The 23,056-nt window shown below is 43.8% G+C and overlaps 3 protein-coding genes across 4 annotated transcripts in view; 2 read left to right on the top strand and 1 right to left on the bottom strand.

The window, feature by feature from the left end:
• appa (amyloid beta (A4) precursor protein a) overlaps positions 1 to 3,168 on the top strand; it is a 34,549-nt gene extending 31,381 nt beyond the window's left edge. For both annotated transcript variants that reach the window (XM_083937647.1, XM_083937646.1), the window contains exon 17: positions 630 to 3,168. In XM_083937647.1, coding sequence (XP_083793773.1) covers positions 630 to 731 — 102 coding nt within the window. In that variant the 3' untranslated portion in view covers positions 732 to 3,168. The remainder of the gene's footprint in view (positions 1 to 629) is intronic.
• Positions 3,169 to 5,827: 2,659 nt separating this feature from the next.
• atp5pf (ATP synthase peripheral stalk subunit F6) lies at positions 5,828 to 9,447 on the top strand. The gene is made up of 4 exons (XM_083937718.1): positions 5,828 to 5,890; positions 7,065 to 7,234; positions 8,832 to 8,956; positions 9,269 to 9,447. The coding sequence occupies exons 2-4, from the start codon at positions 7,065 to 7,067 to the stop codon at positions 9,295 to 9,297; spliced, it is 324 nt and encodes a 107-aa protein (XP_083793844.1). The 5' UTR covers positions 5,828 to 5,890; the 3' UTR covers positions 9,298 to 9,447.
• Positions 9,448 to 10,666: 1,219 nt separating this feature from the next.
• On the bottom strand, positions 10,667 to 22,407 carry jam2a (junctional adhesion molecule 2a). Its single transcript, XM_083937652.1, is given in 11 exon segments — positions 10,667 to 11,553; positions 11,755 to 11,788; positions 14,789 to 14,801; positions 14,930 to 15,037; positions 16,018 to 16,120; positions 16,278 to 16,465; positions 16,550 to 16,699; positions 17,122 to 17,232; positions 17,464 to 17,529; positions 22,057 to 22,150; positions 22,152 to 22,407. Coding segments are annotated over 11 exon segments (972 nt in total). The 5' UTR covers positions 22,218 to 22,407; the 3' UTR covers positions 10,667 to 11,514.
• Positions 22,408 to 23,056: the final 649 nt, after the last annotated feature.

Raw genomic sequence — 23,056 nt, 5'->3', positions numbered from 1 at the left:
TGTGTGTGTGTGTGTGTGTGTGTGTGTGTGTGTGTGTGTGTGTGTGTGTGTGTGTGTGTGTGTGTGTGTGTGTGTGTGTGTGTGTGTGTGTGTGTGTGTGTGTGTGTGTGTGTGTGTGTGTGTGTGTGTGTGTGTGTGTGTGTGTGTGTGTGTGTGTGTGTGTGTGTGTGTGTGTGTGTGTGTGTGTCAAGCTGTTCTGTACGGCAGGCAGTCTGGTGTGCGGGGGTGATGTTGCGCGCATGCATGCATGTTAGAGTGCAAGCTACACACTATTAAATGTGTGTATGTGTGTTTGTAGGTGATGTTAAAGTCCGAAAAAGCCTTTAAATGTAGAGTTGGGGTAGTTCTGTAATCTGCTAACTGGATGTAATTGGATTAATGCCAGTTCCCAATTAATTTCCTGGTTTTTTTTTCTTCTAATTATCCTCATTTATCACTTCAGATCTTTTATTAGCAATTTAATTAAAAAGTACGGTCATTGTTGCAGGCTTGTTGCTTTATTTTTGCCCATTACTCTTAAAAAAAACACTTCTGGGAAGCAGTAAAATGTAGATTGTCTTTACATTTGTACACCATATGATTGTGTGTGTGTGTAACCTCCCCCCACCCTCTCTGTGGCTCCCCTCCAGGTGGACGCAGCCGTCACCCCCGAGGAGCGCCACCTGTCTAAGATGCAGCAGAACGGTTACGAGAACCCAACCTACAAGTTCTTTGAGCAGATGCAGAACTGAGGAGAATGTCACGTGCACACACATTAAAACACACACACAAACATCTCTTCCCACACATCCAGCACCCCTCCCCTCCTCCCCCTCTTCCTCCTCCTCCTCCTCCTCCTCCTCCTCCCCCCTCGACTAGTCTCCAAAAGATCACTGAGTGACTGGAATAGTCCGTTACGAGCGTACGGAGCGACTGTAGCCAGGGTTCTCTTTCATTTCTGCCTGGGCGGACACTGGGGCCATGTTTGTTCACTTTATCGGAGCAAGACGCCTTTTAATTAAAGGAAGGCGTTTTTATATGTTGCTCTGTCTCGGCCTGCTGATGTTTGGGGGGAGGGGGGGATAAAAAGGCCCCGCCCAGTGCATCCAAACCAACCCACTCTTTGGGGAAAGAAGCGCTTTCTCTCCACACTGATTCAGGGCCAGTGTATAGTTGGGGTTATTTTATTTTTGATGTGGGACGGTTTTAGGTGTGGTAGGCAAATCTGACCACTGATCAGTGGGAATGTAGGCGCACGCTGAGCCGGGCCTCATTTACAAAAATTGGCTGCAGAATCCTGATTTCAACTCATCAGTCAACATGTGGACATAGTCATTTGTTTCTATTCTTTGTAATGATTATATAATGAAACATAGGCACGGTGATTTTTCTAAATGAAGCCCAGTGTTTCCCCACCAACTGCACCACTACTGCACTCTACAGTCTACACTGGAGTACCCCCTCCCCTTCTCCTCCTCCTCCTCCTCCACACCTCCCTCCATCTTCTTTTCTTTGCACATTCTTACAACAGCTGGGCTGTGTTAAGTCACACAAGGCTCTTACGGATATTTGGAGACGCTGACGATAATAGATATGTTGACGACGGCGGCGGCGGTAGTAATTGTGTATTCTGAATGAGCTGTTTTTTCTTTTTATTTGATTTTTTTTCTTCCTCTTTTTCGTTTTCCAGTTTTGTTTTTCAAAAAAGAGTGAAAACGGAGAAAAAAAAACAGTCAACCGATGTAAAGTTCTTTTTTTAAATTGCGTGTAATGTTACTGAAGTAATGCTGAAGTCTTAGCTGTTCCTATGTAGTGCATGACAACAATGACAACAGGATTTGGAAAAACAAAAAAAAAACAAGGTCTTAACGCTGCTCTCTCTCTCTCTCTCTCTCTCTCTCTCTCTCTCTCTCTCTCTCTCTCTCTCTCTCTCTCTCTCTCTCTCTCTCTCTCTCTCTCTCTCTCTCTCTCTCGACCCTTTCTCACTTATAGATTGTCATTCTAGCAAGATTGTACATTTAGTATCTTGTCGTGATCGCGTGACTTCAAACAATGAAAACCATATATGAATCTAGATGAACGGGCTCTGCTTTGATATCATGTAAAATACACATTTAAAAAAAGATCTGTGATTTTTGAATTTTAAGTGTGTTTCTTTTCTTTTCTGTTCTTTTTAAAACCACGCTACGTTCCTGGAGCTACAGGAGGGGGGCTGGCTTCATCTCTGTTTGTATATTATTCCCATTCAGAAATATATTGTGTTAAAAATCCTTATGGAATCACCACCGCTTTTTTTTTTTTGTCGACTTAATGTTATGTTGTTGTCGTTTGAAAAGGGCATGTTGTGGATGTGAAGGTTACAGGGAGCGGGAAGGGAAACGGGGGGAAAATGGGAGGCATCCGGCATGGGGGATGGGTCGGGGTTACCTGCGTGTACGTGTCTTGTCTTTTTCAGTCTGGTGTTTCGTCCGGTTGTACGCCGAGGCCGTCTAATTTTTTGGATTTGCGATCGTTTTGCTGAGAGAACAAGTGGATTGCTGAGAGGAGGAGGAGGAAGGAGGAAGGAGGAAGGAGGAAGGAGGGCGAGGTATAGAGGAAATGACCTGCAGTTCCGGATGGATAGCCAGCCAGGCAGGCAGCCTGTATATATAATGGATTTTCACTCCCCAGCACCTCCCTTCCCCTCCCTCGTTCGCCTTCCTTTCCCTCCAGGCATGCCGCTCACCTCTCTGCCATCGACGCGGAGCACTGTCGCCTGTACACAGATGATGGCCGTTCACCTTTTAAGAGCTGACAGCGAGGAAAGTAGGAATAAAATGAGTCTCATGAGAATCTCCCGTTCATCTAAGCACAGTCAAAGGTTCATCACCATCTCAACATTACGCGTAAAACAAAATACAGCGCGCCCTCTCACTCTGTTATGTACGTCTTATGGGGAGTAAGATCTGTGGGGAGGTGGCGTTCATACGGAGGCTGCGGTGGGGTGGGTCCTTGGTTTTCAGAGTGTGCTCATTAGAAGCCCGACAGAGGGCAGTAGAGTAGAAGAGGAAGCAGGATTTTCTTTCTTTTTTTCTGTGGGTTATATATTGGTTTTGTTTTCCACTGTGTAATATTGTGCAGGCCATTTGCATTGACTGGGAAAACGCTTTCTACACTGTATTCCATAATAAAGTTTTGAATGTACATACATATGCAGTGTCTCGGTGTCTTCATGCATCCTGGTTTATTCTAATCATCTGTGTCTAAATATGGAAGTAAATGTCAGACCAGTAATAATGTGAAAACTGCTATTCCTATGGGGCATTTTATTTTCCTGCCCCTCATGTCAGTTGCTGGTGTTACTGTCTATTGTTTACCTTTATATTTAACTAAGAGTCTATTGTTTACTGTTTTACTTTCTATATTTATTTAGCTAAGAGTTTGTGATTTCTCTTCTGCTGTATTTTTTTTTAAACCTCCTTATTGTCCACGTGTTCTTTAAACTGCTGGAAATCCAATTTCTGTGTGGGAGTCATCCCAACGGGATCAATAAAAAGAAGTCTAAGTGGGGCTGTGAGGGACTCAGTGTGTCAGGCATGGACACATCAGACAGATGAGTCCAGGTCATATTGCATTAAACCATACGTACATGTTTAAGGTGGACTGCATCCACTCTGTTACATATTATTTATTATAAATATAGGCATAGTAGCATGCCATACAATAGTCATAGTAGGCTTATGAAATAGGAAATAACTGACTTGCAAACCAGTGCAAATTGCACATTTGTAAAGTTATTTGGAATAAAAAAGCACAAGGTGAAATCAGGCATTGACAACACAAATCGGAATCTGAATTGAGGTGAAATTAGACAAAGTAAAAATAACATGACAGGAAAATACATTTGCAGTGTAAAAAATAAAGAAAATAGAAGATAATCAGTGTGCCAGGGGTTAATATACAAGACAAACAGCTTCACATAAGGACATATAATACTTTTATATTTTTCTAATCTTTATTGAATTATTTTAATACAAAACAATAACAAGATACAAACAGTCATTAATACGAGATATAATATTCAAGAGCAGAGCCGGTGAGAGTTTCAAATAAATACATTAAACACAGAGCATATGTGAACGGCTTTAGCAGCTGAGAGCAGAGTGAAAGGTGGTTTTGTTGTACTGTTTCCTCACCAAAAGCAATAAAAGAGGGTTTAGAGTTACTAAATCTGGCTTTGTGAATATCATATTTTCCTAAAATGATCGACAAATTAGATATCAGGTGTATTTCTTTGTTTTTTTACTTTTGTTGTCATGGAAACCAAACAGTAAATCTTTCCAAAACAAAGAAAAATCCAGTTTATCAGTGATGTAAGGGGACAGATCTTTCCAAAACAAAGAAAAACCAAGTTTATCAGTGATGTAAGGGGACAGATCTTTCCAAAGACAAAGAAAAATCAAGTTTATCAGTGATGTAAGGGGACAGATCTTTCCATAACAAAGAAAAATCAAGTTTATCAGTGATGTAAGTGGGCAGAGCTTTCCAAAGCAAAGAAAAATCAAGTTTATCAGTGATGTAAGGGGACAGATCTTTCCAAAGCAAAGAAAAATCAAGTTTATCAGGGATGTAAGTGGACAGATCTTTCCAAAGCAAAGAAAAATTAAGTTTATCAGTGATGTAAGGGGACAGATCTTTCCAAAGACAAAGAAAAATCAAGTTATCAGTGATGTAAGGGGACAGATCTTTCCAAGACAAAGAAAAATCAAGTTTATCAATGATGTAAGGGGACAGATATTTCCAAGACAAAGAAAAATCAAGTTTATCAATGATGTAAGGGGACAGATCTTTCCAAAAACAAAGAAAAATCAAGTTTATCAATGATGTAAGTGGACAGATCTTTCCAAAGACAAAGAAAAATCAAGTTTATCAGTGATGTAAGTGGACAGATCTTTCCAAAACAAAGAAAAATCAAGTTTATCAGTGATGTAAGGGGACAGATCTTTCCAAAGACAAAGAAAAATCAAGTTTATCAGTGATGTAAGGGGACAGATCTTTCCAAAACAAAGAAAAATCAAGTTTATCAGTGATGTAAGGGGACAGATCTTTCCAAAGACAAAGAAAAATCAAGTTTATCAGTGATGTAAGGGGACAGATCTTTCCAAAGACAAAGAAAAATCAAGTTTATCAGTGATGTAAGGGGACAGATCTTTCCAAAACAAAGAAAAATCAAGTTTATCAGTGATGTAAGTGGACAGATCTTTCCAAAGACAAAGAAAAATCAAGTTTATTAGTGATGTAAGGGGACAGATCTTTCCAAAACAAAGAAAAACCAAGTTTATCAGTGATGTAAGTGGACAGATCTTTCCAAAACAAAGAAAAATCAAGTTTATTAGTGATGTAAGGGGACAGATCTTTCCAAAGACAAAGAAAAATCAAGTTTATCAGTGATGTAAGGGGACAGATCTTTCCAGAAAGTGGTGGTGGAGAGACACATATGTCCATCTTAAGCCTCAGGAGATATTGCTCTCTTACTACTATTTAAGAGACAATTTAACACATATACGAAATCCCTTGATAAAAGGCAAGGAAGAAAGCAACATTTATACTCAAATATGGGTTATCTAAGGGAAAAAACACAATCCCTGCTTAAACAATTATCTGTGGTATTTTAATGCAATGTCACAAAGGATCACTTCAAATATAAATGTGTGGTTTCCCTTTGTTTTGTGTGTTTTGTGTCTGTCTTATGTTTCCACATGCAAGCATGTAATAACAATGGATTCACTTGTTTTTAAGTGTGCTGCATGCAATGCACTGAATTTTGAAATCCCGAATCAGTCTCGCGAGGCTTCGGACGTCACCACGGTATTACCCACAATCCACCGCCCCCGTCCTCATTTGGCTCTACTGCTCTGGTGTCAAATCCAAGGTGAGTACTTAGTTTGAAAAGAAACGCATATCACACTAAATAACAGTCATAACAGTGCGTATTAAACTACGCGTGACTGTCTTTAGCGGGTGTAACATTAGCATTGACTCACTGCAGCTCAGCAAACACAGAGGACGCTGTTAAAGTCCGTTGGCGTCGGCTAAAACTAGGTTAGCGTGTTAGCATTAGCAGGTATGCTAGGTGAATGAAGCAAACAGTTCGCCAAAAGACGTGAAAGCGACCGTGTACAGCGTCCTTGTGTTGTAGCTAATGTGGGTGGACAATTATTACGAAGCTGCTGACAATGTCGCGTCTGTTTACTACGCATTTAACTCAATGTCAAGTATGCAGCAGGTGAAGGCAGCTAACGTATGCTAACGGAAACTGGGCAGAAGTCATTAGCATTCATGCTAGGTGACTGAAGCAAACATTGAGCCTAAAGACACGAAAGCGACCTTGTACAGCGTCCTCGTGTGTTTACTGATGCAGGTGGAGAAATCCCACAAGCACTAAATAAGATTCAAGAAGCTTTATTCATCCCGAGGGAAATGAATCAAATCAAAATAAAGCTCACATGAAATAAATCAAACAATAACTAATGTGACAGTGCAACAGACATTGTGGTTAAACGTAGGTTTATATATATATGCAGTTTAGCAGCAGATTAAAATAAGTACAAACTAAATAAGTGATAAGGAGCGATAAGTGATAACAGTGTTTAAAGTGTAGCAGCATTTCTGACTGAACTAACTTATAGTACAACTACATGAAGTGAAGTTTCAGTACAACACAAAGTGCAGAGGAGACAATGAAAGGCAATAATAGTAATAAAAATTATTTATTTCAGATTATATGAAAGGTCTGCTAAACATTAATAAAGGAAACAAGCCCTGCTCATTAGTAGCACGTCCAGGAAGTAGTTTCCAGCTCCCATCTTCCTTGTGCAGACATTTCCTGTCTAATGTCATTTTATTTTAGTCTAAACATTTCCCACAGATGACACAGGCACAATAGCAGCCTAGGGTCCTGGTAGCAGCTGTTTTCAATCCTTAAATCTATAGGACAGACAGGAAATGGGGGAAGAGACATGCAGCAAAGGGCCGCAGGTCGGAATCAAACCCATGGACCTTCAGCCACTGCTCGCCCCGTAACCCCGGGTATTTTGTTCCCTCAGATGGCACTTCACAGGTTATTCCAGCTGTCCTCCTTGCTGCGCTCCGCCGTGGGCCTGACCCTGCGCAGGAACATCGGCCTCTCCGCTGTGCTCCTCAACCGGGCCAAGGACATGGACCCGATCCAGAAACTGTTCCTGGACAAGATCCGGGACTACAACAACAAGAGCAAGTGAGTTGATAATGCACATCTCTTATCATATACCACAGGTCCATGCTTTCCATACTGGGAGGTCATTCTCCAGGGAAATATTAATATGAATACCCATGACAAATGGCAGAAGCGTTAGAAATCACCAGACAGAAGGATCACAATTATACAGCAATAATCAGAGCACACGCTGATCTACGCTCGACATCATAAAACGTCTTTTAAATAATTGTCCAAAAGGTCCAAATAATGTTCTACAACAGAAACAATCCAAAGTTAAATCAAAAATCACTTTATGGTTTCAAGCACAACAAAATAAAGAATTTCAATTTATGTATCACTTGTATTTTGTAGGAGTGAATCATCTTCTCAAACTAAATAATAAAGGATCTCTGATAAATTTAGTTTAGTTTTTCCTGTTTGGAGTGGAGCCTCTCTCCAAACATTTTAACAAATGATCTTTGAACAAGTGAATCTCCAACGCTGTCTGAGTTTTCTGTGAATTATAAACACGCCACCATGTAGAGACAGAATTTACATGCTCTTGTGCAAATAAGAGCATCCCCCTAATATAATTGCAGGGGAGACCCTTGCCTCTTTAAAAAGCAACTAATCTGTACACTTGCTGCTCTCATTATAGTAAAGTAGAATCTCCTCCACTCATCTCTTAAACATTATTCGGTGCCTTGGCCCCTCCTGTGATGGGTCGATATGCTTTTCTCCCCATTCCTTTATCACCAAACCAGGTGCCCATACTATATGAATCGCCAATTTCAAGAACTGCAGTTTGATGCAAGTATTGCAATTCAATATCACTGTTTCGTGCGATCTTTGGTTACATTTTTGACAATAGACCATTGTAACAAAGTCATACACTATCTCTAAATAGATTTTCAGTGTGTAGCCCTGAAGTCGAATATATCTTTGTTGTAAGGAATTTTTAGAACAATGTGATTTTATAGCCCCTCGCGTATTAAGAAATAAAGCTATTTTAAGGTCCACGTATGGGACTTTAGCTTCAAATCAATACAGTAATAATGATTGATTTGTGTTTGTTTGAGATATCCTTAACTCAAATGTATACGTTTTGAAGAATACGTGCAATTTGTGGCATTTAAAACATATATTCATAGGGAATGCTGGGCTCTATTTCCCATAGAGACCATAGAAGTCTCTCCAGCTGTCGCGATCGTCTTCTCAATAAAACATCCTTAGATGCGGCGCCTAAAGTCTTTTGACCAATCGGAATCAAGACACCGTCGTATATTTTATGGATGAAGACAACTTTTTGCGGTGCTACAGTTTTGAGGTAACTATTGCTGCCATCGATGTAAAATGCTGCTTAACTGACTTAACCTGCTGCAGTAATGTTAACTTGACAACTCCACTTAGTAAGTATGCCGTCAAGTAACGTATTCCTCCTGTGAGTTTGCAGGTCTGTAAAGCACGTGTGAATATAATCCAATGAATCTTATTTATGTGTATTATTTTGAAAACCAGACTGTCACATATCATCCATTACATTACAGGTGCTTTGTCTTTGTTTTTCTTTAAACAGACATAGTGTCTGTTGTCTTTTTTTATATCCCAATACTTAAGTGACTTGTTTGTTCCCCAGGGCTTCAGGGGGCATTGTGGACGGAGGGGCTGCTTACCAGAAGAACGTGTCCGAAGAGGTAACCAAACTGCAGAGGCTCTATGGCGGTGGAGAAATCACCAAGTTCCCCGATTTCAAATTTGCAGGTTAGTTTGGGCTTCTGTTGGTTTACGTTGGGTCCGTCTGTGTTTCTGTCTCCTGTTCTAATCGTTTATTAATATAATCAATTAAATTAAAATCGCTTCAGGAAGCTTTTCTTTTTGAGCTTCACTTTCGCTGAAGCTACATCCAGCTAGCTGCTACTTATTGTTGTAATCCTTATCTGAATTTACCATCTCGGCTCAAGTACTTATACTTATATAATTATTATTATTGTTATTATTATTATATTGTGTCTCATTTTAACGCTCACCAACAACTCTTACCAATTGCCCTCTTTTTGTTTTGTTTTTTTCCAGATCCCAAACTTGAGGAAGTGGCCAAGTGAAAGCTGTCCATGTTGTCTAATCTCCTACATGTCACAAATATGTTGTATTTAATAAGAAGAGTCGATTGATCTGGTTGTCAATGAAGCAGCCTCTCATGGTTTCATGATGATTCATGATGTTTATATGATTATTAAAGAAGAAAAAACATTGATCTGCACCTTTTTATTCATGTTTCTAAGTATGCATGAGATCTTAAAACAAGGTTAATGTAAGTATTAAGTGTTGGACATGTGTTGGCTCAGTCATGCTATAGCAGGGGAGGTCTATCCTGCGCCTGGAGAACTACTGCCATGTTTTTAGGTTTCTCCAACCCCAACACACCTGATTCTACTCATCTGCACTTATCAGTCAGGTGTGTTAGAGTAGGGAGAAACCTGAAGAGCAGGGTCAGCCGCCCCTTTGCTTTACTGTATTCTTGGGGTTTATAAGAAGTTCTGTTTAAAGTTATGGTGGTTATAATGTGCTGGAACCCAGAATCTTCCTTCAAACCCTGTCACTTTGACATGCAGCTATGAAGCATTACGAATGCTGCACTTTTAATACATTATTTACCTTACAAATGTGTTTGTTTTCTAGACCTCACTTCCCACTTCCCGGGCCACATTAACCAGCTCTAACTGGGGGATCCTGAGGCGTTCTCAGACCAGTGTGGAGATCTAATCTCTCCACCTGGTCCTGGGTCTTCCCCGAGGCCTCCTCCCAGCTGGACGTGCCTGGAACACCTCCCTAGGGAGGCGCCTAGGGGGCGTCCTTACCACATGCCAAACCATGTATAAATGTGGGGTGATTTCTACGACTTCATCTACTAATGTGTAGGGCTGTGGTGTAGTGGTTAACACTGTTGCCTCACAGCGAGAAGGTTCCAGGTTCACATCCCAGCTAGGGCCTCCTGTGTGGAGCCGCACGTTGGAGTTTGCATGTTCTCCCTGTGTCTGCGTGGGTTTTCTGCAGTGTCCTTCCACAGTCCAAAGACATGCCGGTGTTAGGTTAATTGGTGACTCCAAAATTGCCCATAGGTGTGTGAATGGTTGTCTGTCTGTGCACCCTGCGATAGACTGGGCATGAGGGTGTAAGCTGGAATCAGGCCCCCAAGGAATCAGCTCCAGCGACCCCCGACAAGGGGGTCGCTGGAGCTGATTCCTTGAAGATGAGTGAGATGAAATTGAAGATGAATGTGGATTTGACCCTGGGTATATATAATCTCATCTTAATCTATAAAGATACGTTGTGGTGATATGGTTTTGTTTTAATATGACACACGACTGTGTAATGTCAATAACAACATTGAGTACGGTTTTGAATAGAAAACCCTTTTATTACTGATACACCATTCAAATAAAACTCTGAACAATCCATTCACACACCGTCTAAGAACAGACTCCATTTTGATAAACGTCGACAAACAGTGGCACAAAAATATAAAGACAGAGAAAAGTAAGGCAAGTTCTTTACAAAAAAGTGTGATCCATAGATAAATATGACAGACAAATTAAAAAGGCACAAGGTATATTTATATATATTTATAGATATATATATATGTGTGTGTGGATGTATATATATATATATATATAAAAAAGACCATGCAGGCACATTAGGATGGAATGGGGGTTGGTCTCAATATCCTGTTCTCCTGAACTGGCTTTGTCTGGTTCTAGGTTTAGATCGTGAGGATCTCGTGTGGCCCTTGGGAAGCTGGGGACCCGGATTTAACAGAAGACAAAGGCAGATGCTGGGGTGCAACCGCATTACCAAGAGTAATGAACACTTTGATCTATTGCTTTAAGCAGAATTCTCCCTTTTAAAGCCAAAAAAAATCCCCTAAATGAAAGAAAACAAAGGTAGTCTGAACGATTGGGCCGCAGAGGGAAGAAACAACAGACAGCTCTGCTGGTCCCCGGATCAAAGAGAAAGGATCAACTGGAATTCCAGCATTTGACCACCAGGTGGGAGCAGAACACCGCGAAACTGGACTTCATCCCTTAAGAGCAGAACACATTAATGACTGAGGCGACCCACACAGTGCAAAAGCAAGGGAGGAAGAAGACGCCTCGCTCGTGGTCTCGCCGTCCGAAAGGGGGCGGTAGAGGAAGAAGATTGACACCGTCGGAAGGTCGAGAGCTCGTTCAGAGTCCGGAGAGAGAAGGAGAAATCAGAGAATCCAGTGTTTTGGCACCTTGTCACGAGCGTGGACGTGTTCTCCAGGGAAGGCCAGCTTCTCAGAGCATGAACGACTGGGTGTGTTTGAAATCCTGGGGCTGAGGGACAGGGGAGGAAAAAACAAGAGTTAGTGTTTCAGGGTTAAAGCTCCGGAGGCGACGGCAGCGTTCATTAGGTGAGTACGAAGAGCTCGCGCTTGAGTCGGCGCTTCGCTCGTGTCACGACTCTGCGTTTAACGTGAGAGGGAAGAGACGCAGGGAGGAGGGGAAGGAAAGGAAATGGGGGGAAAAAACACTTACTTCTTGGGGCGGAGGGATGTAGTTGACATTGGACCTGAAAGACAAAGACGTGGGTGAGCACATCGGACGGTTTGACACAGTCACAAAGAAGAGAAGAAACTCGGGGCGGACAGCTGTATCCTGAGTCATATCGTGCCCTGCGTAAATAATGCACATCATACATGGCAAACCTCCCACCGGGTAGAAAGGCAAGTCTGACTGAGCAGGATTATATTAAGCTGGGGGGGAGAGGGCCCTGTCAGAAAAGTGACGTTCAGTTTTTGTGACGCGGCATTTGAGTAAGAATAAACATACATTGTATATTTGGGTTTCTACCAGAACATTCTTCTCCTCCTGTCTGTCTGAATAAACCTGGATTCACCCTCCGTCTGAAACGCTCCATTTTAGCGCCTGTCCCTTTAAGAGCCCCTGAAAAAGCCCAGTCTGCTCTGATTGGTTCGTGTTTCCGGGGCCTGCGTCTGCACTCTCAGCGTCTCTGCACCGACACTGCACCCGGGGAATTCAATTCAATTTTATTTATAGTGCCAAATCATAACAAAAGTTATCTCAGGACACTTTACAGACTAGGTAAAGTTCACACTCCGACTTATTTATGATTCACAGAGACCCAACATGACTGCAACAGCGCTGTAGCGGCACTTCCTACCTATATATTGTATATTTGTGACATCACAACCGTACAAAAGACCCGGTGGCTCGTTTAAAGCCGCGGTTTCTGAATACGGGCTGTTGACTGAGCGTTTTGATACTTTTACAGTATTTATATAGCACCTCAAACTGCTTTCTATATATAAAAAAAAGACATGAACATCTCACTTTTTACACTATTGGACCTTTAAGTATAATATTTAAATGATCAGTGTTATTATATATATATATCCATATGTCTGCTGGCCTCAGAGTCACACTCACGTGTCCTCAGTTCTGTGCAGGGTTTGGCTGCTGATGTGGGCTGCACCATGACACTGGGAGATCCAAAATGACCTGTAGGGGTCAGCGTGTTGGCTTTAAAAAGGGTTAACAAGTGTTGGAGTCACACTGCACACCGTGCTCTAATGGGTGAGTGGGTAGAGGTTTCATTAGTATGACGTCATGGATAGGTACGGTGTGGAGCCGTAACCCTAGACATGTAAACACGTGCGTATGATTTCTGTATGGATATTAATCTCTCTGGGTCAGTATATTCAGGGTCGTTACGTGACGGTTGTGTTTGTGAGTTCGCACATTGACACTTGCGTCTGTAAATGATCTGGCAGACTCTCAAAAAAACCCCACATGACGACCCTGAATATGAAAATGTACCATACAGAAATGATGTGCACTTATCATATGCACCAGTTCGCACAACTAGAGTTATGGCGACAACACTGTCTTGACATGCAGCCAATCAGGATGCAGCCGGGAGCAGGTCAGGTGGTGAGCCAATCACATGCAGCAATCCAAGACCCTACACACCCTAATGTCTACATCCTGTTTGAGTTAACCGTGCACTGCAATATAGTTGATCTCATTTATGTGGCTTTAATTGAGTTGGAATCATTATTTTTGCAATACATGTATGTATCTATTTTTGTCATCTCATTTACAGTTATATTTTATTTGTTTTTCAGTTGAATCATATTTTTATATTTAGGAAAATTAAGTGCTAAGATGTTTTCAAGGTCATGAGGAAGCATTGTTAAATAATCTCAATCTGAATATTGAGCTGAAATAACTGTTTATGATGTTTTGCCATAATCAAGCAGCACTTACATATATATAAGTGCATGTTATTTAAAAAAAATATAAAAATTTAAAGAAAAACATTTGATTTAAAATATGTTTCTGTGTTAAGATTGTGCTCTGAATGACAAAAATATAAAAAAATATTGCTGTAGTAAAAATAACGTTTCTTTAAATATTCATTTCAAACACTGTGTGATAAAATCAGAGCACACGGACGGTTAAGTGTGTTTTTCAGGGACGATTTCTCCCTAAGATTTAAGATCCTATAAACTAGAAACAAAACAGCCCAAACTCTACTTTTTTCTGCCCCCTGGTCAGGCTTTAGCGCAACATCCATCCATCCATCCATCTTCAGGTCCCTTTGACCGCTCTCTCTCTAAAAGTGGGAGCTAAATCCCACATCTTTATTCCTGCTCGTGCATCAGATATCGTGTCACATTGTCTTGGAGTCTTTGTGAAGAAGCCTGTTCTATAAATAGGAAGTTGACACTGACAGCTCCGGTTAGCTCAGTGGGATAAACATCAGACTTCAAGCGAGACAAAGAGCTTTCGCATCAGCTTCAAGGAGAGCCCCGTGATGACTCTCGGTCAAACGCTGCGCGGTAACGAGCCAGTAATCAAATAACATAAAGTCAAGCAAATTAGGCCAGTGACATGAGCACGTGCGTTTATGTCTCTGTGGTTCCTCTGGCTCGACGACCAATCAAGCGTCAAAACGTCCTTTGGCTCACTCTTGTGTGTGAATGCACTGCGTTCACAGCCCTCTGTCGTGCCCCAGCCTCTCTTCGATATCTAAACAATCCATTTCAAATCACCCGTACAATCAGTTTAATTACTCGTAATACGTTCCACTGCCAATATTGTCCTCCTTGCTGATTAACAGCCAGTAATTATTCCAGAATTATGCTGCGCTGATTATTTCCACCCCCTTTAAATGTCTGCATTTTTAGATCTGTCTGGCTACAGTTTGACACGCTTTCAACACATGTACATCTGCGTGGAAGTGGCTAAAAGAACAACAACCCTTTTCCCAAGGTTTCTACATCTGTTGGCGCCAGTCACAGGATGAGTAGGAACACAGACACTGCTGTGGCTCAGAGACACACACACACACACACACACACACACACACACACACACGGCCACAGCTGTCACTCCGTACAGTCCTGACTCAGCACGCAGACACGCAGTCTAAGTGCAACAACAACCCACCCGGACCCCCACTCCCCCTCCTCCCTCAATGGTAAGTGTGCGGGGTATTAGCCTGTGTTTGTTCACATCAATGTTAATGCAATCACAGAGCTCTTACCTTCCTCTGTGTCCTGCTGATGGAGGAGGCAGGAGGAGCGTGGGAGAGAAAACACAGTGACTGTCAGAGAACCTCCTAATTGATGCGCTCACATGTGAGCAGACAAAGTGGTCGTGAGTTTGAAAAAGGAGACAAACTCACGGCTGAAGAACCCGTTGCGGTGTAAGAGGAACCCCCCGCATCCGCACACCACGATGACCAGGCACACCACCACCACCGCCGCCACCACGGCAGAGACGTTGACGTCCTCTGGAGGTGAGAGGGGGGAAGAAAGACTGGAGTTACCGTCCGCATGCAGCGGGACATGGAAGATTTCATTTTATTGATGCGGTAAGTCACAAAAGATGGAGTAATATTTGAACTCCTAACAGTGGAAACCAAGTCTCCAAACATAGTGAGGCCATATTTCAATGCAAATCTGTCTAATGCCCTTTTCTCTACTCTAATAATAACACTTTTTAGGATTTATTAAGTGCATAAAATGGTTGCTTGCATTAACCTCAAGTGCACTGTAGGATTTATCAGCAGCTGAAGACCTTCCCTAAGAAAACAGCGTCCTTTTGGAGCGTGTAGTTCGTCCCAACATGAATGCAGCGGACGGGCTGATGTTGCCATCTATCATTACTGGTGTATGTGTATTCTGATGATCACCAATCAAATAAAGCTTCATTTGTTATTAGATCTATTTGGATTTTTTATTTATTTAAATGGTTGTCTGACAATGAACATACAGTACTTTTTAGCTATTTTATTTTTTATTAATTCTTTATTTAAATGGCCGGTTATTAACTGTTTATTGTTATTATTTTTTATCTTCTCAGTGTTCATTTAGAATTGGTTGACCACGTCATACATTGTATGTCTAATAGGTAATAAAATGCTCTTTAATGAAGTGACTTGTTTAGGACGGCAGAGTCGCGTTGCTCCTTATTTCCACCCCAGCTCCAAACTTCACTCTGGCAGTCACCTTATCAGTCATCTGTGAATCCCCCCCCCCCCCCCCCCCCCCCCCTGAAATCCTTCCTGCTCCCTAAAATCCCACATCAGTCGGGCTCGGCTTCAAAGTTGCTCTGTAAAGCCGTTTCAGATTTTAAGAGCAGGGTGAAATAAGTTTAGCAGGCTTTTCCTCTTCACTGCATCCCTGATTTTCTCCAGTGCTGAAAGGTGTGGTGCAGAGGCAGGAAGCAGTGTGGAAACACAGACACGCAAACACACGCACACACACACACCTATTGTCATGTGCTTGCCCTCACACTTCTTGGGGTCTCCCACTCCGTTGGAAGCCTGGCAGGCGTATCGACCGGTGTCCTCTTTGGAAACAGCCTTAAACTCCTGCAGAAGAGACGAAGGAGAAAACTTTTATGATGACTTCAGCTCTTGTTAGTTTTAAAATAAAGAAGACGTGATACTGCGAGGAAACAGTGTGAACTATTTCCCAATACACACTCCGTCCTTCCATGTTTCATCATCTGTGGACACACACACTCACCAGGATTCCTGTGTGTGAGTTGATTAGATAAGTGGCGTTGGCGTGGCGGGGCTGGCTGATCAGTTTGCTGTCCTTGAACCACGAGTACGTAGCCGGTGGGATGCTCTGCTGGTCCCTACAGCGCAGCTGCACCACTGAGCCCGTCACTGCCCCGCTGGGGATCTCACAGGATGGGATTTGTGGGGGCACTGGAGAACAGGAGCAGGGAAGAGTTACAGAAATTAACCGATGTAAAACGCTTTAGCTGATTGTCGATTCTCTTTCAGTCGTACCCAGGACTTTGAGCGTGACGTTGGTCTCGCCCAGGTTGACGGAGTCATAAGGAGCGCTGATCTCGCAGCGATACTCCCCGGCGTCCTCCTGGGTCACCCTTCGCAGTGTCACCGTGGCCCCATCAATGGTGGCCCTGCCCTCAAAGGGACCTGGAGGGAAAGGACAGGAGGTCAGAAAGAGGGCATGTGTTTCCTAGCTGCAGTCTACAGATGCTACGAGCATGTTTTTATCCGTATACTACATGAGTGGCACCTAAATATGACACATTACACTCCGATCACAATGTAGCAAAGGTTTCTATAAAAGACTGACCAGGTAAAAGCTATCGTATGATTTATGCATCAAGGGTAAGAGACAGGTTAAAATTTGATGCCTCCACACCACAGACACGTGGATTGTGTTAAATATCTCTGGCAGTATATCCATTATTCCTGTCTCACAGTATCCAGGTGGTGCTTTTTTCTCATCCTATGTGGCAAAACCCTTCCAGCTGGTACCGCAAGCTGATTAAAACCAGTGCCTTGTTTGCCTGTCCGGTGTTACAGAGCAACAGGCTGCTTTTTTTTTTTACCTTTGAAGTGTCCATCAAAGTACACGAAGGAGACATCTTTCCCCTTCTTCTTCCACTCGATGCGCGGGTTCTGGTCTCTCTCTGTGCGGAATGTGCAGGACAGCACCGCGTCTGAATAAAAAATAAATTAAAAAAAAGGGACCCAATAAGATATTTATGGCAGAATAGCAAAGCCTTCAATCAGTGGCTTTTTTAACTGCATGGTCTATTTATAGCCTCATGGTTTATTCTGTCAGAGAGGAGCTGATGAAGCAGAGACTTCTGAGGGGGGGGGGGGGGGGGGGGGGGGGGGGGGACTTGACAGTGAGACGAACAGGTCCGGGCCTGTTTTTCCTGCCTCACCTTTCATCTCGTGCACCTCCACCTTGTGTGTGTTGGTCGACACGGTGACAGGAACGGACGGGGAACCTGGGGGTTGGGGAGGACATAGAAAAAAAAAAGAGGGGTGAGAGCAGTTTAGAACGCAATATCGCTTGTCATCCATTAGGGGGCAAGGTGAATTGGGTAAAGTGCTCCACATTGCCCGCCAACTGCAAGAGGAGAATGCTTAATGGCTGTCTTTGGTCTACTGTCGGGAGGCGAACACAGCCAGAGTCTTTGTCCAGGAGATCTGAGGTAAGGGCAGGATTACTCCCTCCTCTGCTTAATCCAGCAGGGTTAAGGAGCAACTCGTCGTATGTTAATTAAACGGAGGTTAGGACAAGGTCACCAGGCGTATCACCAGAGGCTTGTCCAGATTAACCTGATGTATGAAGGGTATTAGCAAGGAGGCGGACGGCACTCGGTCTGTGTTTGTTTCGCCTGCAGTCTGTGTCACTGATACCCAAACTGGAAGAGGAAGCGAGAGCCACCCCTTCCTGTGCGCTGATTGGTTTAGGGAGCGGATTATTGTCTGGTCATCCTGTTGTTAAATACAGATTCAACACGGGTGAAGGGTATCTTAGAGGAAAACAGGTTGGAAACATGCAGGCAGCAAGAGGAGTCGACGCTCTGCTGCTGCACAGAAGCCCTTAACACCTCCCAAAAGTCTGCGATTTAAGAAAAGGGGGGAAAAGATTTTTATGCTGCGGGTCATGCATTTTTGAAATGACATAATAAATGTTGAATGGGCCTCAGGGGCACTTCCTCAGAGCATTTAGGGCTATTAAAAATGTGTGACAAACTTTTAATTTGGCGGGATGAAGATGTCACCTTCACGTATTCTTGAAAGCTTCCCCCAAAACACACACGCAGACACACACACACATGTACTTTTCCTGCCATTGTTTCTGCGAACGGCATGACGTGCACCGATCACAATCTCACGAGTGTAAACTTGAAAAACGCGCACGCTGAAATGAGTGCGATCGGTTTCCTGTTTGTCAGTTACTTCCTGTGTGGGCCCATTGTTGCTGGATTACCGTTACAGCAGTTTGCTCTAGAGAAGGGAGGGGTTGCATGGAAGAATGGAGGGAAAGCTGTGACAAAGGGCAGGATGCGTGGAAAAAGAACAGGAAGTCGGCCATGTTGGATGACTGTACAAACTGGAGCTTTTAAGCAGACCCAAAGGTCTCTCTCGCTCTTATTTCCACGACAACAGCTATTTTTAAACGAGCCTTTTAAATAAACAACGGCTTTGCAATTATAAAGTCATCAGCCAAATGCAGCGTAACGCAAGTCTTTTTAAAAGCTTTTTCTGAAAGTTGGCTCAATTTACACCAGCTTGACTTGGTCAAACTTTGAGCTAAGTGAATTAAAACTGCACGCTCTCCCTGCAGACGTTCCCTCTTTCCCCTCGCCCTGCCTTGTGTTGACTTGCGGCAGTGTAACGGGATTATCGTCGTAGCCTTGGCTCGCGTACCTCGACACCCTCTGAGGAGCATTGTCTCGCTAAATGATGAACAAGACGAAGGAGGGAGATACAATGAGATTAAAAAGGGACGAGGAGGAACGACAAAGGAGAGATGAGCGGCCCTAAGAATAGAATACAAATGAAATGGAGTGGAGGACAGCGGGGCGGGTGGAGGTTGGTGGCGGGGAGGGCCAGAGACCCGCAGAAGCATGAATAAAAGAGAGAGTGGGATTGAAGGCGAGGGAGATCCGCTCAGACAGTGCGACTGTGAATGGGAGAAGCTCTTGTCACATAGTGTGAGACCAGGCCTGCCGCCACCTTGAGGGGTGTCTCTTTGAGAAAAAAAGAAATGGAACAGGGATGACAACACGCCTGCACTTTACCGCCGCACTTACTGACACAGACATCAAAAAAATGAGCAAAGAGGTTCTGCGTGTGAGCTCCCCGCTGCCTGTGTCTGTGCTGCACTGTGCTCCACTACTATGAACACTGTCAGCTTCAATGGCCTCAATTAACTACAAGGGCGTCGAGGCAGACAATGAACACATGGTCTGTTCGGATCATTTCACAACTGCATGGTGGGTAATGTTAACACGGTGCTTCCTTAATAAAAGGCATACTGTCCAAAGAAGTCATGCATGTGATGCAGGCGGCACTGGGTGTCACTTCAGTGTCATGCCTCTGTATTGCCCGGTGAGTTTATACAATGCAAAAAAATTCCAAATTTCATTTTCCACATGCTAGCAGATTTTAGCTTGTACCAGCCAGCCAAGTGAGGCTGATTACAGCCTGGTGTCGGCACAGTTGGCTGTGAGGACCAACTTTGAGCCAGACCTGGGTCACACATAGCTGCCACATTTGGTTAGGTGTCAGTACAGTGCAGACCTCTTTCCAGTGATTTCCACCACTCGAGACAAATTTGGACCATCGGAAACCCGCCCACGATTCTGTCGCCATCCATCAGGAGTGGGTCGAGCCAACATGCATGCCGGACTCATGACGCTGCTGAGCTGAGAATCTTTGTGCAACTAGCAAAATTGAAATGTATGACAACATAAAAATGGCTCAGTGGGTCACAAAAAAAGAGGTTTTACAGATTTGCTACTTCTAGCCACCGGAGTTGGGCTGATTGCGGCTGAACATCGGCACACTTTGCTTGTAGGATGGATCTGCTCCATAAATGGCTCCAGTTAGCAGCACCTGGGACAGAGTTTGGCTGGTGGTGAATTAGCCCAAGGTTCAACGGTGAGTCCAGAAAGCAGGCAAGCCAAACTTTGGCCGGTGCTAGTCTGACTATCATCTGAACAGGAATGAATCCCAAACTGAAACAGATCTGAAACAGTCTCTGAAGGTCCTCCAATACGGCATCAGAGATGGACATATGGCAAGTTAAATGCTGCTACTATGGGACGATTGTGGCAGTCACACAGAAAGATCTAGACAAAAAGTGTCAACACAGACAAGCATACAGCCAACACACACACACCCACACACACATCCACACGCACGCACACACACACACACACACACACACACCTACTGTGCATGGCGTCAACACCAACCAAACACTGCGACAGCTTAAAATCACAGAGGGACAGCCTGAGCGAAAAATAGATGGATGGCACGCTCGCTCCTTGGCACGCAGCTTTACTCTCATTACGGGGTCCGTACAGAGTGTTACAGAGACTGGGGTGGGTGTTGCCAGGGCTGTGCCGAGGTCAAAAGCGTGGCGCAGTAATAATTAAGGCACTTATTCAAATTAACAGGACGAATGAAAGAGGAAGGGAGATGCACCCAAAAGACACATCCTGTCTGGCTGCGTGATATAGATAACGCGGACAGCCTTGAAACGTGTGGGGGTACAGAGAGAAAAACAGGCAGGGCCGAGTGTGTGTGTGTGTGTGTGTGTGTGTGTGTGTGTGTGTGTGCGCTCTCCATCTGAACAAAGCCTCTCTGTAACCCTGTGAGCAACAGCTGTCTCAGGCAGACACAGTGTGTGTGTGTGTGTGTGTGTGTGTGTGTGTGAGGTTTAGATGGGGGATGTTGGGTCTCTTGCCACAAAGACCCACCCATAACATTTCCTGGATCTTTTTTTTTTTAAAAATAATACACTCCACAGGCAGCAGAGCCGAGGCCGATTTGAAGTTGACGTGTTAAACTATTGTGTGCCAGAAGATGAGTGATTTCTGTCAGGTTGTGCACAGCGGGAACGGACACACACACACACACACCCACACACACACCCCAGTGAACTTGTGACCTGGTGGCTTGACAGGTGACAAAATGTGGACAACACAGAGTAAAATGTGCGTCACTCACTCTCACTGTCTCATCACATCCATCGCACACTGCTACTGCTCCCCTGGAGTCCTGAGGGCACTTGCACTCTTCTCTCTTCCCCATCAGGGAAAATCATGGGCCTTTTTGCTATTTAAAGAAACAAGTTCGCGTGTTCATCAATTGTATTTTCCTGTTTTGTTCCCGACCCTTCAGTCTCCGGGGAAACATCCCTGCTATGAAAACATTTGGTCACGAGGAAAAACAGTGTGAAGTTTCTGGTGGTGATCCAGACGCTGACCTCACGCACGGATTCACCCCCTCTTCTTGCCAAAACGGGAGCCCACCTGCCACCGCCTGGCCGCCCACACCCTTAGGTGGCACCCCGCCAAACACAACTTTAGGGCCAACTTGTGGGGGGAACGCACCTGGCTGCATCGTCACCACAGCCCACTCTCACAGAGGGGCTTTAACTAAGCAGCGGAACAACGCGTATTTAGATATATTTTATATTGCACTTTAAAATGTGTAATTCTGTCACGCAAATTCATGTTTTTAAAGGATCATTTTAGAAAACAAGGGAAAGAAAATGTCACTTAATAAACACTTTTTTGAAAAATAATAAAAAAAAAGTGTCTCCTGCACACTATAGACCACTAAATGCCATTACTTAATGAGTATTTAGAATAAGGAAATTTAAAAAATGTTATAAATACAAAGTGATAAAATCAGTTAAAACATACTAGAGCTTTCATGCACTTTTCCTCAATCCCTGGGCTTCATGTGAGAGACAGAGAAACCGTTAGTTCCTCTGATTTGCCACTTACATTGCATCAGTAAAATAACAAAAGGAAGATACAGGGACGTCCCCTCCATTATCGTCCACAACTCTGGCTGAGTCTTGTCTTTCCTGGACACAGCGAGGAGGCAGATCCCGAGCCTCAGCTTTTTTCTTCTTGCACTTGTTCACAACTCTCCAATAATTCATCCAGCTTCCAGGGAATAAACTGTTCTCCAGGGGGAAGCGATCGGACCGGCCGGGCGCGGTGTTTGCCGGCGAGGCGAGCGGATGAGCGGGACGCACCTCCGGGACTGATCGGTCAGGACACAGGTGCCTTTTTGCTGAGAAGTCTGGCTTGGAACGGCGCGGCTCGGTTACTTTGAAAGACGCGGATGGACGTCCTCTCTCCCAGTGTTGTGCGGTTTCGGCGCTGGTTGAGGTGGAGATGGAGGTGGAGGGAGGGCGGGGTGTGCTTTCAGACGAGCAGAGCAGAGCAGAGCGGCGGAGCGCCAAGAGCGCAGCGCCGTGTCCAAGACGCGCACTGCACTGCCAAACAGACACAACACGGGACTCGAGTGGGTATGGCAACAAGGTGTGGCAGCATCATACCTTAGCCCGAGAGGGACCTGGGGTGACCCTAAAGTCTGACTCGATGCCTCAGAGGGAGCCCACAGATTTAGTAAGAGTCACAAATGGAACATTTAAGTCCACATTTCCTGTTAATAAGGCACCTTTTATAGCCTAAATTTTACATAATGATTTTTTATCTATAGATAACTTACAGGCATATATAAAAACAACTTCTGGGTTGCCATGTCAGCCTGTGAAAAACCCTCTGATTGATATATTTGATACACGGACCATAAAAGACCAGTCTGCACCAAATTCCATTCATGAACAACTTCATAACATTTATTAACTGATTCCCAACATGTGTAACAGGATTATTTAGATGCATTGGTCCACAACCTGGCAACCAATCAGATCTTAAACCCCTCCATAAAATAATTAAATCAAATGAATATCCACTGATTACAACTGTATAA

Source organism: Echiichthys vipera (assembly GCF_963691815.1).
Source record: "Echiichthys vipera genome assembly, chromosome: 23".
In the NCBI taxonomy this organism is placed as follows: Eukaryota; Metazoa; Chordata; class Actinopteri; order Perciformes; family Trachinidae; genus Echiichthys; species Echiichthys vipera.
Note: the sequence above shows the minus strand (reverse complement) of the source record. Positions and strands in the feature narration are given on the sequence as shown.

What these genes read in the sequence shown, in the direction of transcription:
- atp5pf (XM_083937718.1), top strand. Translation starts at nt 7,065, where the DNA reads ATGGCACTTCACAGGTTATTCCAGCTGTCCTCCTTGCTGCGCTCCGCC. An exon ending in GACTACAACAACAAGAGCAA is followed by an intron (nt 7,235 to 8,831) that starts GTGAGTTGATAA and finishes TTTGTTCCCCAG; the next exon opens with GGCTTCAGGGGGCATTGTGG. An exon ending in CCCCGATTTCAAATTTGCAG is followed by an intron (nt 8,957 to 9,268) that starts GTTAGTTTGGGC and finishes GTTTTTTTCCAG; the next exon opens with ATCCCAAACTTGAGGAAGTG.